The 16,326-nt window shown below is 45.8% G+C and overlaps 1 protein-coding gene across 3 annotated transcripts in view; it reads right to left on the reverse strand.

Moving 5' to 3' along the window:
* KIAA1549 overlaps positions 1-2,769 on the reverse strand; it is a gene marked incomplete at its 5' end in the record, with an annotated part of 152,013 nt that extends 149,244 nt beyond the window's left edge. For 2 of the 3 annotated variants that reach the window (XM_081244458.1, XM_081244457.1), the window contains one exon: positions 2,595-2,748. In XM_081244458.1, the coding sequence (XP_081100584.1) occupies positions 2,595-2,748 (154 nt within the window). Of the gene's footprint in view, positions 1-2,594 lie in introns of all 3 variants that reach the window. The other variant, XM_081244459.1, reaches the window with a different exon arrangement.
* Between the last annotated feature and the right edge of the window lie 13,557 nt (positions 2,770-16,326).

The following is a 16,326-nucleotide window of genomic DNA, read 5'->3' on the forward strand; positions in this document are numbered from 1 at the left end:
ATTTAAATAAAGACTCAAATAAGGGGACCAACTGGAGGGTGGACTCCATTTAACAAAAGTTAACAAGGAAAGGCAAACCTGCGGAAGGAGGCGAGAGTCTGCAGGCAGCCACAGAAGGGACTACAGCCTCCCCTAGGAGACCCAAGGCAGGAGTAAGACATGCCACTTTCTGACTAATACCACTTACTCTTCAGAAAGAGAACTACCACGGCAGGTTTGGCAAAGCCTCCCCCAGCCCCACTCCAGTGATGAAAATACAACACTCAGGAAGAGGAGCCAGAGGGTCCTGGTGGCACAGAGACAAGACGTAGACTGAAATGCAGCATCTCCTCAGGATCACCTGCCACTCACCAGGCCCAGCTATCCTACATCAGGAAGCCACCCTCCACCAATATCACTCCTCTCAGCCTTCAAGTGGACGGGGCCACCTTTAAGAGGTCTTCTTTAAGGAGCCCTTTCACTCACTGCCTTTGCTGCCCTGGGACAGTCCGTGCAGGGGTCTGCACCTGCTTATGCGCTGCTCTGGGTCTCCACCTGGATCCTTGAGGACAGGTGCTGTGTCCCTCCCCTTCTCAGTTCCTATCCTATGACCCAGCCTAGAAGCAGCTTTATTATTATTATTTTCTGTGTGCCTCAACCAGGGGAGCCCAATACACCAACCCATGAAATGATGACGTCTCCGTGCTGAAGACGGCTTCTGTGTTGTCAGCTCTAGAGCGGAAATACAATTTCAAGTCACCAGGTTGCATATTTGTATTGGGGGTTAAGGGGGAACAGGAACAGACTTGTACCGAGGGACAGTACAAACAGCTCCATTTATTCTAAATTTCTCAAGAGAATTACTTATATTATCCACAACATCTGCAGCACATCCAGATGGCCATGTTCACATGGGGAAGCTGAAGAGAGGTTACAAGAGTAGAGTCTGGAGTCAAACTAACCTAAACTCCTGAAGCCTTAGTTTTCTCATCTGTAAAATGAGTGTGATTGGATCATGTAAGTAAAATGCAGCACCTGGCGCACAGCAAGCACTCAGTAAATGGGAACCATTAGCTTGCCCCAGCAGATGAATCCATGAGTATCAGATGGGCTTGCTTTGTTGACTAACGCCAAGAGCCCTCTTCATGATTACCTCTTCTCATGGAAAGCCCTGGGTCTCCGCTCCTCTGGACACACAGGCTAGAACACTCAGAGGCAGGGCTGAGAGCTGAGGGGCTAGGTCAGACAAAGCTATTTACACTCTCTGTGTACTGCCTGAAAGAGACCCATTTTGTCCCCCCAGCTCTGGTGTGACTCCCTGAGCAGGGCTCTACCCAGCTATGGGAAATCTATGAGGAGGTCTCAGGTGTGCTTAAGTCCACGGGTTAAGAGCCATAAGGAGAATGGAAAAGAGATGAGTCTGCACCAACTAGCCTGTGACCTTGAGCAAGTCACTTCTCTTGTCAGTTTCCTCTTCAGTCAGAGGAGCAGTTCCATTCTATGATCCCTTAAGTCCCTTCCTATGCTTTTTTGTCCCATCCTCTATCTGGCACTGGTTAGAATTCCGACAGTGAGGTCCAGGGACACCTTCAATGTGTTCCATTTCCTTCCAAAGCCACTTGCCAGTCCTCTGGCACTGCTCCCATGAGAAGGGAGGATTTGGAGTGGCTTCCACGGCTTTCTGGTTTTGTTCAGTGTGCAGCAGCTCTGCGCACTGCTCACTCCACCTTTCCTGCCCCCAAAGTGGTCAAGTGTGTGTGTGCTGGGGCAATCACTGGCTTGCAGCATGTCATCTCAGAGATGGTTTCCAGACCATCCTGTGTGTAGGCTCGGGGTGGACAAATAAACATTTCAGAGAAGCAATATGAATTAAATCATTTCCTCAACAACAAAACCCGCCCACAGGCTTCTTCATAAATCATGCCTCCTAATTCCACGCTAACATTCACTAAACTGCATCTATTATAAAAACAACCCTTACTCCTTTCATGCCCTGACACTTAAGAATCACAATATTTTCACACTCTGTTGTATTAATGCCTTTGCAGAAGTAACAGCAATAGCTATTTCCCTGGAAAGATCCATGGCCAGGGCGCTTTCCAAGAGATACTCTTTGAATGTTCTTTGTGTCCTGGTGCACTGGGGGACACCGCCAGCTGCCTGCATCGGGGGGACGCACGGCCACCCAGAGTAATGCAATACTGTTTTCAAGCAAACACGCCGAATGTACCCCTTCGCCCCGACAATAAAGTATTTCCGAAAATTTGATGTAACCACATTCATATAGGCATGCACAATACAATTCCAGTGCCTGCGTTTTGCAGGGAAAATAAAGGCACATTCTGAGATGAAGCCACCAGACCCGCCACAGGCTCCCTGGATAACAGAATAGCTTTGCAGACCTTCAGCAAGATTGGCCAGAACCCGCTTGCTTTTTCGTATTATTTTCTGCGTGTCTTTATTTGCTGGGCCCAAAAAGAATGGAAAAGCATCTCAAGAAAGGAGGGCGAGGGAGCGGTGGAGAATAAAAGAGGATGGGCGGGGAAAGCAGGATTTTGAAAATAGCAGCAATGAAGGAAGGCAGGGTCGCGCCGGAGGGTCTCCGCGGTGCTTACCTGGGGCGCACGAGGCCGGCCGGGCCAGCAGCAGCAGCCAGAGGCCGGGGAGCAGCAGCCCCGAGCGGCGGCGGCGGCGGGCGCGGCGGGCGGAAGGCCCGCGGCCGCTCGGCCCCGGGACCAGCGCGACCCCGGCGCGGGTCTTCCCCTCCATGGCCGCGCCTCGGCGTCGGCGCCGCGCCTCCGGCTGTCCCGGTCGGCGCCCCGGCCCGGCCTCGCGGCTCAGCGCTCTCAGGCCCGGGAGGGGCGGCCGCTGCGGCGGCGACTGCTGGGACGGGGCGCCGCGCACCGGCGCGGAGAGAGGCCGGCGAGGCGGGGGCTGGCCGGGGGCCGGAACCGCGGACGGACGGGGGCCGCCAGCCGCACGCCGGCCTCGCCGCTCCGCCCCCTTCGGAGCCTCCAAGCCGCTGCCCGGCAACGCGCGGGCCCGGGCGCGGGTAGGCGAGCACCACCTCCCGGCCGAGCGGGCTCCTGCCTGCGGGGCTGCCGGCGGCAGGCGCTGGGCGCGGGCGCACGGGGGCTGCGCGGCGCGGGGTCGGAGCCCGGCCCGCCCCCGGGATCCGCCTCCTGGGTGGGGACGCGCGGGACGCTGGAGGCCTGGGCCCGGCCGGCAGCCGGCGCCGCCCCGACCCGCACGGAACACCCGGTCAGCGCCCTGATGGCCCGGCGCGTCCCGCCCCCGGGGGCGCCCGCCGGGAGGGAGGCCCACGAGGAGGGGTCAGAGCCGGAAAACCTGGCCGGCGCGAACGTGACGGGCTTCTCGCTCCTCCTCAGGCTCGAGTCTGTTCGGGGCAGCAGGTGTGAGTGGGGCGCCTGCGTTGGTAGGACAACCTTCAGGGACAAAGCAAGGGAAAGGTCGGGCTCCCTTTCCAGGAGCTCGACGTGCAGTAGAGGAGGCGAGAAAAGGCGCACACAGCTCTACCCATCCTGTCTCCCGTCTAGAGGTCTTGCCTCCTGTCCAGGTCATTGGGAAAGGAACATGCAGGATGCTCTGAGTTTGGGAAACCCGCAAACCGCGCACGTAGTATGCCTGCAGAAGGCGCCTGCAGAATCCAATTGAAGCAGAGCTGGAGAGAACCACACACGTTTAGGCCCTTTTAGGGAAAGCAACGCTCTTGGGAGGTGAAGAGAGTGTCAAAGGATCAGCATTTGGCGGGGTAGAGTTCGGGGTGGGTGGCTGGGATCAGGAAAGCGATGGAGGGAGTTAACATTTGTCGAGTACCTGCTATGCGCCGGGCATCGAGCTCCGAGGACGCCCGGGGGATTAAAGGCCTTGGAACATGGAATTGGCAGTTTTGGATCTTGCCAGCCCATTGGAATGCTTGCACCAATCAGGTTATGAAAGGTGTGAATTGGGAACACTATGGTATTGCCAGGAAGCTATAGTGGACAGTGGAAAATGTGAATCATCCACATTAACAAAAGGATGCACGTTGCTCTCCAGTCCGCTTTCCCTGCTGGGCCCAGCCTTGCAGCATCAGCCCAACTAGGCTTCTTGCCTGGTGGTAAGATTGTTGGAGAATCAGAAATAGCCCTCCCTCAGAATATGGCTGAGGAGCTTCCCTGGGCTTCCCTGGTGGCTCAGTGGTTAAGAATCCGCCTGCCAATGCAAGGGACACGTGTTCGAGCCCTGGTCCGGGAAGATCCCATATGCCGCAGAGCAACTAAGTCCGTGCGCCACAACTCTTTGGTGAATATCCAAAGAAAATCACTATTGTGAAGAGATATCTGTACTCCCACGCTCAGTGTAGCATTCCTCACAATAGCCAAGACCGGGAAACTACCTAAGCACTCATCAACAGGTGAATGGATAAATGTACACAAACACACACACACGTACACACACACAGAGGAATATTATTCAGCTATGAAAAAGAAGGAAATCCTGTCATTTGCAGCAACGTGGATGGACCTTAGGGGCATTATGTTAAGTGAAATAAGTCAGAGGAAGACAAATACTGTATGATCTCACTTATTTATGAAATCTAAAACATGGAGCTCAGGGGACTTCCCCAGTAGTCCAGTGGTAAAGACTCTGCCTTCCAATGCTGGGGTCACAGGTACAATCCCTGGTCAGGGAACTAAGATCCTGATCTAGAAAAATGATAAGACAGACACTTAGGTGAAGTAGAGAAGAGAGGAAAGGGAAGCTGGGATAGAATAGGGACTCAGACATCTGGCTGAAGGATCTAGATTTAACTTTGTAGGCAATGGGGTATCATTAATGATTTTTGGAGATATTAGAACTAAGCACAAGAAGGATTACTCTATTAACAATATATAAGATGATTTGGAGAGAGAAAAGACTACAAGTGGAGAGACCAATTAGGATAAGATCTTAGCAGTGCATGACTGAAGTATCAAGAATCATAAGGTTTTTCACCATCAAATAGACAGACATTTTAAAAAATTGATTATATCCATTTGTGCCAGAGTATGGGGAAATAGGCCCTCTCAGATTCTAGTGGTGGAGGTGTAAATTGGTATAGCCATTTGGGAGGATGATTTAGCCTTATCTATCAGAATTTAAAATCAGCTCACCATCTGGTGCAGAAAATTCCACTTCAAAAAAAATATATATATATATATTTTTTTTTTTTTTTTTTTTTTGCTTTTGCTTTTGCTTTTCTTTCCCTTCCGTCCTTCCTTCTTTTCTTTTCTTTTTAGCCAGGCTTAATTCAGACAGGTAAATTCAACCAAATAATAATTCAATCAGATAAAATTCACCTTTTTTTAAAGTGTACATACAGCTCAATGAGTTTTTTTGTTTTTGTTTTTGTTTTTGTTTTTTTGCGGTACACGGGCCTCTCACTGTTGTGGCCTCTCCCGTTGCGGAGCACAGGCTCAGGACACGCAGGCTCAGCGGCCATGGCTCACAGGCCCAGCCGCTCTGCGGCATGTGGGATCTTCCCGGACCGGGGCACGAACCCGTGTCCCCTGCATCGGCAGGCGGACTCTCAACCACTGTGCCACCAGGGAAGCCCCTCAATGAGTTTTGACATGAGTAACTGCCACCACATTCAAGATATGGAACTTTTCTATTGCCCTAAAAAGTTCCCTTGTACCAGCCTACAGTCTATCCCCTGCCCCTACCCCAATCCCTGGCAACCACCAATCTGATTTCTGTTTCTATAGCTTTGCCTTTCCCAGAATTTCATATAAATGGGATAACACAGTATGTAGCCTTTTGTGTCTAGTTTCCTTTACTTAGCATAATGTCTTGTGATTCACCCAAGTTGTTGCATACATCTGTAATTTGTCCCTTTCTATTGCTAACTAGTATCCCATTGAACGGCTATACCACCATTTGTTTATCCACTCACGAACTGATGGACATTTGGGTTGTCTTCAATTCTGTTTTGTTTTGGCTGTTATGAATACAGCTGCTATAAACATTTGCTTCCAGGTCTTTGTGTGGCACATTTTCATTTCTCTTAAGTAAAAACCTAGGATTCGAATTGCTACGTCATGTGGCAAAAGTATGTTTAACTTTATATGAAACTGCCAAACTGTCTTCCGAAGTGGATATAATATTTTACATTCTCACCAGCAACGTATGAGAGTTCTGGTTGTTCCACGTCTTTGTTAGCTCTTGGTTTTATCAGTCATTTTAATTCGAATCATTCTAGTAGCCATGTAGTGATATCTTGTTGTGGTCTGTAATTTGCATTTTCCTGATGACTAATGATGTTGAGCAATATTTTATGTGCTTATTTTCCATTAATATTTCTTTTTTGAAGTGCCTGTTTGAATCTTATACTAATTTTATAATTGCATTGTTTTCTTATTATCAAGTTGTAAGTATCTTTACATATCCTGGATATAAACTCTTTTTCAGATAAGTATTTTTGCAAATATTTTCTCCTAGTCCATAGCTTGTCTTTTTTTTTTTTTTGGCCACACCATGCAGCAGGTAGTATCTTATTTCCCCAACCAGGGATCGAACCTGTGTCCCCTGCAGTGGAGGCGCCCAGTCTTAACCACTGGACTGCTAGGGAAGTCCCCATAGCTTGTCTTTTTATTCTCTCTTTTTTTTTTTAAGATTTTTTAAAAATTATTATTTTATTTATTTATTTTTGGCTGTGTTGTGTCTTCGCTGCTGCGTGTGGGCTTTCTCTAGTTGTAGCGAGCGGGGGTTACTTTCCGTTGTGAAGCGCGGGCTTCTCACTGCGATGGCTTCTCTTGTTGCAGAGCACGGGCTCTAGGCGCGTGGGCTTCAGTAGTTGCAGCATGCGGGCCCAGTAGTTGTGGCTCACGGGCGCTCGCAGGCTCAGTAGTTGTGGTGCACGGGCTTACTTGCTTCGCGGCATGTGGGATCTTCCCAGACCAGGGCTCCAGCCCGTGTCCCCTGCATTGGCAGGCAGATTCTCAACCACTGCGCCACCAGGGAGGCCCGTCTCTTTATTCTCTTAACAGTATCTTTTGAAAAGCAGACGTTTTTAACTTTGATGGCGTCCAATTTGTAATTTTTATTTTGGCTTATACTTTTTATGTCCTATTTAAGAAAATTTTTATCTAACCCAAGGTCACAAATATTTTCTCTTATGTTTCCTTCTAGAAATGTAATGTTTTAGCTCTACAACTCATCTGAGTCAATTTTTATGTATTTTGCTAGATAAAGTTTCAAGTTAACTTTTTGCATAAGGGGTCCAGTTATTATAGCACTATTTGTTGAAAAGACTACCATTTCTCCATTGAATCAATTTTATACTTTTTCAAAATTTATTACAATGTACATGTGGGTCTATTTTTGGACTTTCTATTCTGTTCCCTGTAAAATCTATCTATCATATGAGGGAGGGGAGAAAGCAAGATTACAGTATAGTGTAATTCCACTAATGAAAAAAGAAGTATTGATTGGAAATCCACTTTCCCACCGGGAAAAGAAATAGAATTCGGAGAGGGGTTGAGGAGTAAATATTTGAAGAGAAATGTTCACTTTCATGAAGAGGGACATTCATTTGTTACTCTATATCTGAATACATCTGACTCTAATAATATTACATCATTTGCATTTTTAACACAAGCATACTGCTTTTGTATTTAAACTTTTTTTAACTAAACACTTTGTGAGTTTGAGGGGAAATCAGAAAATGGATGAGATACATTCTGGATGTTGAATCAGCTGATGACATATGAGGAGAGAAAAGAATAAAAGATGATGCAGAGGTTTTGAGGCCATATGTGCAAGGGTAGATCAAAGGAAGCCAGTGGAGAGGCTGGGGTGGAGGATGAAAAAGGTTGGGTGTTGAATGCGCTGCGGGGAGCTGGGCCAGCACCCAGGGAGTGATGTTAGCACGAGTGGTGGGTGGTGGAGGTGAGCCTCAGGCTTGGGAGATAAGGCAGGTAGGGCTAAAAGTACAGATATGGAAATCATTGGCACAGAATTATTAGCTAAACATGTGACAGTGAATGACGATGCCTGGGAAGAGAGGAAAGCAGAGAAGAGGGCTGAAGAGAGGCCCTTGAGAAAGAACTTCATGTTGGCAAAATGGAAGAGGAGGCAATGAAAAAGGCAGGGAAAGACTCTGAGAGAAAGTTGAGGAGAATGACTGAAATGTGATGTCACCAAGGGCCTAGAGGGCCGTTTCAGAAGGCCATGGTCAATGTCAGGGACAATAGGACGGAGAAGATCTCTTTGGACTCGATGACATGGTCATTAAAAAGAAATTTTCTGTTGAAATGGGGATGGAGAAGGGTAATAGAATGAGCTGGTTGGGAAATAATGGAGGCTACAGAGAAAGGTATCTGGCAGGGTTCAGGTATGTTTTAGGATAGATAAGCCTGAACATCCCTGTAGATAGAACAGAAGGTGTCTGAAGACAGCGAGAGAATAAAATGCAAGGGAGGGGCTTCCCTGGTGGTGCGGTGGTTAAAAATCCGCCTGCCAAGGCAGTGGACACGGGTTCGAGCCCTGGTCCGGGAAGATCCCACATGCCGCGGAGCAACTAAGCCCATGCGCCACAACTACTGAGCCTGCGCTCTAGAGCCCACGAGCCACAACTACTGAAGCCCGTGCACCGAGAGCCCGTGCTCCGCAACAAGAGAAGCCACCGCAGGGAGGAGCCCGCGCACCGCAACGAAGCGTAGCCCCCGCTCGCCGCACCCAGAGAAAGCCCACCCGCAGCAACGAAGACCCAACACAGCCAAAAACAGATAAATAAATAAAATCTATTTTAAAAAATGCAAGGGAAAGATAATTGACAGAGTAAATTCTCAGAGCTCAGAGGAGATGGAATTAAGAGAAACATGTAATTCTTTTGAAAAGTCAGAGCCAGCAACCCGCGGTCCAGTATCAGGACAGTGGCTTGATACAATTAATTACATTACAGTAACAAGAGGCAATGTTACATTACAGTAACAAGAGGCAATGTTATGCGTCTGTTACAATAACTGTGAGGAAACATAAGATGTGTTTGGGTTATAATGTTAAATGGAGAAAAACTAAATATAAAATGGTTTATGAATTGACATAAAGCGATGAGTATGACGAAAGGAATTGTATAAAACTTAAAATTGCTGTATTAAGATGATGAGATTATGAGCATTCTGTCCTTTGATGTTGTTATATTTGTGCTTTCAGTAAAAAAGTCTTCCTCCAAGAGAAGACAGGAAAGGACAGATGATGATGGGGCAAGATGAAGGGCTTCGGTGGTCTTTAAAGTGACTTCTCCCTCTTCAGCACCCTAAGTCTCAGTGTTACCTGGCAGGATTTGGACTATAAATTTAGGATTTTTTTTTTTGGAAAATTGAAAAAAAAAAAGGAAAAGATCAGCGTGGCCTACAGTAGGTAGGGAAGTTTTCATGGACTACATGGGGCTTAAGCTGGGTCTTGAACAATGAGAACAATGGTAAAGTTTGTGAAAGGAAAGAGGAAGAAAAGGAGAGAGGGTATTGCAGAGAAAAGAAAGGTGGGGAGACAAGGCAAAGAAAGGCAAGGTAGAAACTGCAAAGGCAAGAAGGTAGAAATGAACAGAATGTGGGCACAGGGTGGGGCCACTTGCTTAACTGAAGAAAGCGCTATTTAGAGATATTTGGGAAAAGAGCAAGTATGGTCAGATTGTAGCAAGCAAAGAGTTTAAACCTGCCATGATCCAAACCAAATAACTACCTCGATTTACCTCAATCCCTAGGAAAGACCTCCTGCCTATCAAAAGGGAAGCCATGGGGCTTCCCTGGTGGCGCAGTGGTTGGGAGTCTGCCTGCCGATGCAGGGGACACGGGTTCATGCCCCGGTCCGGGAAGATCCCACATGCCACGGAGCGGCTGGGCCCGTGAGCCATGGCCGCTGAGCCTGCGCATCCGGAGCCTGTGCTCTGCAACGGGAGAGGCCACAACAGTGAGAGGCCCGCGTACCGCAAAAAAAAAAAAAAAAAAAAAAAAAGGAAGCCAATGGAAAAAGAGAGATCCACAAAGTGCCCATGACCGAAGATACAAGGTTTAAAACCAAGATCCTTGTCATGGATGGATTGGACTGGAGACGTCTGTCCGTCTTGCACAGTCTGGTGGCCATAATGGCAAGTAAGAATGTCCCTGAAGCAGGTTTCCAGGCCTCACCTCTCTGTTGCATTTTCCCTTACCTCCTTCCCCCAGTCCCCTCCCCGCCACACACACAAACTGTCACAGATCAACTGGCTCAATCCTCTGCGCACACCCTCCATGGCCGTTTCCTAATATAGCCCCAGACCCACGGGCAGCTCTCCTAAGACGTGCCAAAACTCCATAGGAGAATCGTGGCAGCAGTTGGTGAAAGAATCACCCTCCTTCTCTGGCATTTTACTAACTGCAACTCACATCCGACTGCGTTCTAAAACTCATCGACTCTGGCTCAAGTTCAGAAGGAGAATAATGATGATACCCTAGCTCAGTTCCTTGGTCTTCCCTCTGGTCATGAGTGCGGATCAAGTACATGCATAAGGAAAGCCAAACCCACTCTATGGATCTCTCTTAATCTCCCCGCTTTTCTGGAAAACTCTTTCCTCACTCAAATCCCTAGAGGGATACCCTTCCTAGGAGAGATCTCTGCTCTTGAGCCTCCTGTAGTTGTGTCCATTGCTTCTCCACTCATCCGTCCCTGATCTCCCCAACCCGGGTGTGTTGCCCTTCCTCTGTGCACAGCCCCTTGGGATACCTCGGTCACGGCACTGTCCATGTGGAGTAAATCTTCATATGTTTGTAAGTTCTTCAAAGGCAGAGACCTTCTTGTTTTCACCTCTTTATTCCTGGGTGTCTAGTGCAATGCTTGGCAGGTTGTAGGGCTCAATTAATACTTGGAGGTACAAGAACCAAGTTCAAAGCCAGTCTCTTCCCTCACCTCACCCCTCCCTGCCCCCATTAACAATTAAGCTAATTAATTAATTAGGGGAGCATGAGTTTGTCCATAGTCCTTTGGTACCAGAGCCAGAAGAATGTACCACGGCATCTACTTATCCATTCTTATACTGACAGAGTAACTTCACAGACTTCAAAGTATGTCAAGAAATGCTGATTCCTGTGCTACACAGTATGAACGAGCAACAAGAGATTGATTAAAGGGACTTCCCTTGTGGTCCAGTGGTTAAGAATCCACCTTCCAATGCTGGTCAGGGAACTAGGATCCCACATGCCGTGGGGCAACTAAGCCTGCAACGCAACTACTGAGCCCGCGCACTCTGGAGACCGCATGCCACACTAGAGAGAAACCTGCGTGCTGTAACGAAGAGCCCAAGAGCCACAGGGAAAGATCCCGCGCGCTGCAACTAAAACCTGACACAGCCAAAAATAAATAAATAAAAGAGATTGTTCAAAAAACATAAAAGGGGGCTTCCCTGGTGGCGCAGTGGTTAGGAATCCGCCTGCCAATGCAGGGGACACGGGTTCGAGCCCCGGTCTGGGAAGATCCCACATGCCACAGAGCAACTAAGCACACGCACCACAACTACTGAGCCCTGTGAGCCACAACTACTGAAGGCTGTGCACCTAGAGCCCATGCTCCGCAACAAGAGAAGCCTGCGCACCTCAATGAAGACCCAACGCAGCCAAAAATAAAATAAATAAATTTATTTTAGAAAAAACATAAAAGGTCACTTCAGACATGACATTAGCTCAGCCTCGTGCAGAGTTTAAGCTATAGTAATTGGCATCAGCAAAAGTTTATTAAATTTAGTGAATAAACTTAAAGGCTCTTCATGGAAAAAGAGAAAGAACACAATATCTGCCCTTTAGGAAATGACAATCTCCAAAGAATAAAATATGCTTACAAAATTTGAATTTTATAGGCTCTGGATGAAAATTGTGAGAAGCTGGATGATAAAATTACCTGCCCACAAACAGCTCTGTGTGGAGCTCATTCACCATTTAAAAGAGGAAATTAAGAAACTTCTAGATCAGCGCTGTCCAGAAGAACTTTATGCAATGATGGAACTGTTCTGTAAATCTGTGCTGTCCAGCGAAGTAGCTGCTAGACACAAATAGCTATGAGCACTCGAAGTGTGGCCAGTGTGACTGAGGAGCTGAATTTTTTAATGTTGTTTAAGTTTAATGAATTTAAGGTTGAATATCCACATGTGGCTAGTGGCCACCATATTGGACCGCACAGCTTGACCATGAAATAAAAGTACAATGACTGCCATGTGGTAAACTAAGTATACAGAAACTGCCAATGTAGAACTCGCTATTCAGATTCAATAATAAATCCTGGACTTGGTCTATGATGGCCATTTGATATCTATGGCAAACACCACTTTCTGTACCTGAGTTTCCTCATCTGCAAAATGGGAATAATTATAATAGTAACTATGTCATACCACCCTCAGTACTGTGTCCCTCTAAACTTCTGAGAATCAACTTCAAATCCAGGTTTGGGTGTGAGGGGCTGTCTGTCTGAGACTCAGGCCAGAGCGGAACTCAGGCACCATCACCCATGACCACAGAAGATGTTGGAGTGAGTCCCATGTGCAGGACGGATTAGCCATCAGGTGAATAAAAAATAAAAGACATCTGCAGATGAAACATCTGTAGTGAAAACAAACACTTCATTAATATAAAAACAAAACTTCAAAAGCTCCCCATCACTCTTCAAATAAAACCAGTTGCTCAGCATGACCTGCAAATGTTCACAGACTCCTGCAGGGACATCCAGCCGCTGGGACCATCCTTCCAGGCACCGTCCCAGGGCCTCTTAACGGGCTCTCCCACTGGCCCTGGCCTTTCACCCACCCTTCATCTGATGGGCTCCTCCTCAGCCCAGCCTTCCCTGACTGCCCTGACCCCATCTAAGTAAGCGATTCCTGTTAGTCTCTTCTTCCTTAGCATTTACTATTTGAAACTGTGTATTTAATTTTGTGTTTGGTTTCATGTCTTTGTTTGCCATTAAATCATAAATCTCCCTGAGGACAGAGACCATTACTTCTTGTTTAGAGAGGGGTATTTACACAATGGTTAATTGCTTAGACTCTTAGGCTAGGACTATCTGTATTTTGTGTCACAGCCCCATCACTTATTAGCTATGATGCATTAGCCCCTCTGTGCCTTAGTGTCCTCATCCATGAAATGGAACAATTGTAATAGTAACTGCCTCATGGGGTTGTATAAGGATTGAACAAGTTGGTATATCTAAAGTGCTTAGAAAAAAAGCTAGCATATAGCAAGCTCTACTTTAATGTTAGCTATTATTATCCTTTGCCACTAATTGGTCAATGCCTGGTCCAGTGCCTGACACATAGTATGTTCCCAGTAAATATTTACTGAATTAATGACTGAATTTCCATCAGGCTACTAGACAAATGTTCTGATCTTTTTTTTTTTTCCTAACCACTTTTGCCACCTTAAAGCAATGACAGTAATCCCTAAAAGTATTCTAAATAATTATCACAGCGACCAGTTAATTTATAGTGTGATTGTTGACCTTTTTTTAAATTGAAGTATAGTTGATGTACACATGTTAACTTGTTTTTAAAGATATAGATGCCAAGTTAATAAAGTATCTACCTGCTTCTATCTTTTGAGAGTCTGTTAAATATTATACAATGCCTGTGCAGTGGCTATAATCTTCTGATGTTCACTATTCATTCTGTTGTTGACATGAAGTAATATACTCAGAGTTTTCTTTGTGATCTGCTCATCTTGTAAGCTTGGAGATAAGTTCGGCTTAGTCACAGTATGGCTGACAACACAGGGTTTAGGTAAAGACAGGGTTTATGACTTTGAATACTGTTTTATCATTTAACAGCCATGTAACTTTGGTCATGACTTTTCTGAGCCTTGGTTTTCCCGCCTAAAAATGGAAATGTTAATACCTACTTCATAGTGTTGTATGAAAAAGATAACCAGGTAAGTCACTCAGTATTATAATTGGCACCTAATTATATACAGTAATTATTATTGCTCAATTCTTTGTTGGAATTTCATTTAAGAATTTTGTAACTATGTTCAAAAATGAAATTGGCTTCTAATAGAATTTTTAAGGATTTTTCCTTGTCAGTGTTAAGGACAGCACCTATTTAACTCACAGAATTAATTTGGGATTATGCCGTATTTCTCATTTTTCTAAAAAGGAACCTTAATTTTTTTTATTACACATTGTAGAAAAAGCAGAATATACCAAGAAGCGAAGTTATGAATATTAAAATTATCTGTAATCTCACCACTCCAAAAGAAGCACTGTTAACATTAGACCATATGCTCTTCCAGACACTTCAAATTCATAAATATGCGCGCGCGCACACACACACACACACACACACACACACACACACACAGAATACTGATATAAAATTGGGATCAGATTGTATATAAAATTGTTTCATTCAACAATATATTATGAGCATCTTTTCACCTTAGTAAATACTTCCAGGACATCATTTTTTTTTTTTTTTTTTTTGCGGTACGCAGGCCTCTCACTGTTGTGGCCTCTCCCGTTGCGGAGCACAGGCTCCGGACGCGCAGGCTCAGTGGCCATGGCTCACGGGCCCAGCCGCTCCGCGGCATGTGGGATCTTCCCGGACCGGGGCACGAACCCGTGTCCCCTGCATCAGCAGGCGGACTCTCAACCACTGTGCCACCAGGGAAGCCTCAGGACATCATTTTTAATGGTGGCATTGTATTCCCATATATGAACCTATCCTAAGTTGTTCAGCAAATTCCCTAATGCTGGACACATAGGTAGTTTACAATATTTTACCACCATAAGCAGTGCTGCATCAGACATTGTGTTAGATATTTTATTAGCCCATGTTCATCCTCTACCCGTCCCCACCATGCTATTTGCTTCAGGAAGCTGACCTTTGCAAGACTGCCTCGTTGACCTTCCTCCCTCTCCTGTGGGTTTGATCAATGGGAGGCACGAGCAAGAAATTAGACAGCAGAAAAAGAGGGACACAAGCGTATTTATTTCCCCAGGTCCTCCCTGAAGGGTTACTAGTTGGTGGTGTCCATCAACATAAGAACTTGAATTCATCTGGTGGGAGGTTCTGTCCTATGGCTACTCTCCCTGGGCTCCTGTAACAGTCCCTCCCTTTGCACCTTCATGCGTAGGGTGGCGTCCCCATCACTGCTAGCCCAAGTACTCCACCGACCCTTGTAGGCTTCCCTGAATCTGACTCATGTCTTTGTAAATAGTCCTTCGTTACATTCTCCCCACTTACCCAGTTTAAGTGTGCCATCTGTTTCTTGCTAGGACCCTAAGAAATATAAACAATTTTGTAAGTAAATCCTTCTACATATTTTTATTATCATCACATGATAAATTTCTGAAACTGGAATTACTTGATCAAAGAGATGTATATTTTTAAGATCTTTTACGATCTTGCCAACTTGTCTTCAATAGCCTCTTCCTCCAGCAGTGCATGAGAATGTCAGCCTTCAGACCCCTTGGCCAACTGGGTATTATTGTTTCTTTTTGTCTTTTGTTGTGTTCATAAACACTGCTATAATATGGAGTCATATCTTCAAAAGTGTGTGTTAGGGGGAGATTACCTATTAATCATTTTAGTCTATTTATTTTGGACTTCAGTGAAGTTGGTTGACTTGTGACCACGGTTCTCCTGGGCTCAAGAAAAGTTGTGATTTTGTAGGTTACCTAGCTTTTTCTTGGGACTTCCTACATCATGAGGTGAAGTACAGCTCCCCGTTTAATTTTTTGAAACTTTAATGAAATCTTAAGGATGCTTTTATAAAAGCAAAACATCAAACTATCCAATACCCACATTCAATATGCTAATAGAAAGAACTGATATCCTGCTTCTCACGTGCTAAATGGAAAACTACTTATATAAATGTTGAAGAGGAGTATGAATTGCTTAATAACGAAAAATGTTCCCCAGCTGCCATGTGCACTTGCAGCAAACACTATACAATTTGTGAGTATCTCCAGAACACAAAGAGGAGGGAAAATGGACACTGGAAACTACTGGGAAAAAGATATTTCGTTTTGTAAGATTCTATTGAATCCACGCTATCTGAAAGGCAGGACTTGATAAGTTCATTTGTTTTTGTTTACCTGCATGTTTACATCAGTGAAATCCCCTGGAAAGTCTAAAACCACGTTTCCAATGTTGGCAGGGGTACAACCCAAAGACCTGCACAGCTTTCAGAAGCAATCACCTTTTGTGTTGAGGACATAGTATAAGAGATGTGGAAAAACATTTCCCTGGAGCCTAAATGGTAAATCATGAGCAGAGAGAAGCTTCTAAAGTAGAGGCCCAGGCAGAGCCCTCTTGCCCAGGTCTAAGGGCAGTATTGATCTAACTCATCT

This window comes from Mesoplodon bidens (genome assembly GCF_964165515.1).
Source record: "Mesoplodon bidens genome assembly, chromosome: 9".
Taxonomy (NCBI): Eukaryota; Metazoa; Chordata; class Mammalia; order Artiodactyla; family Ziphiidae; genus Mesoplodon; species Mesoplodon bidens.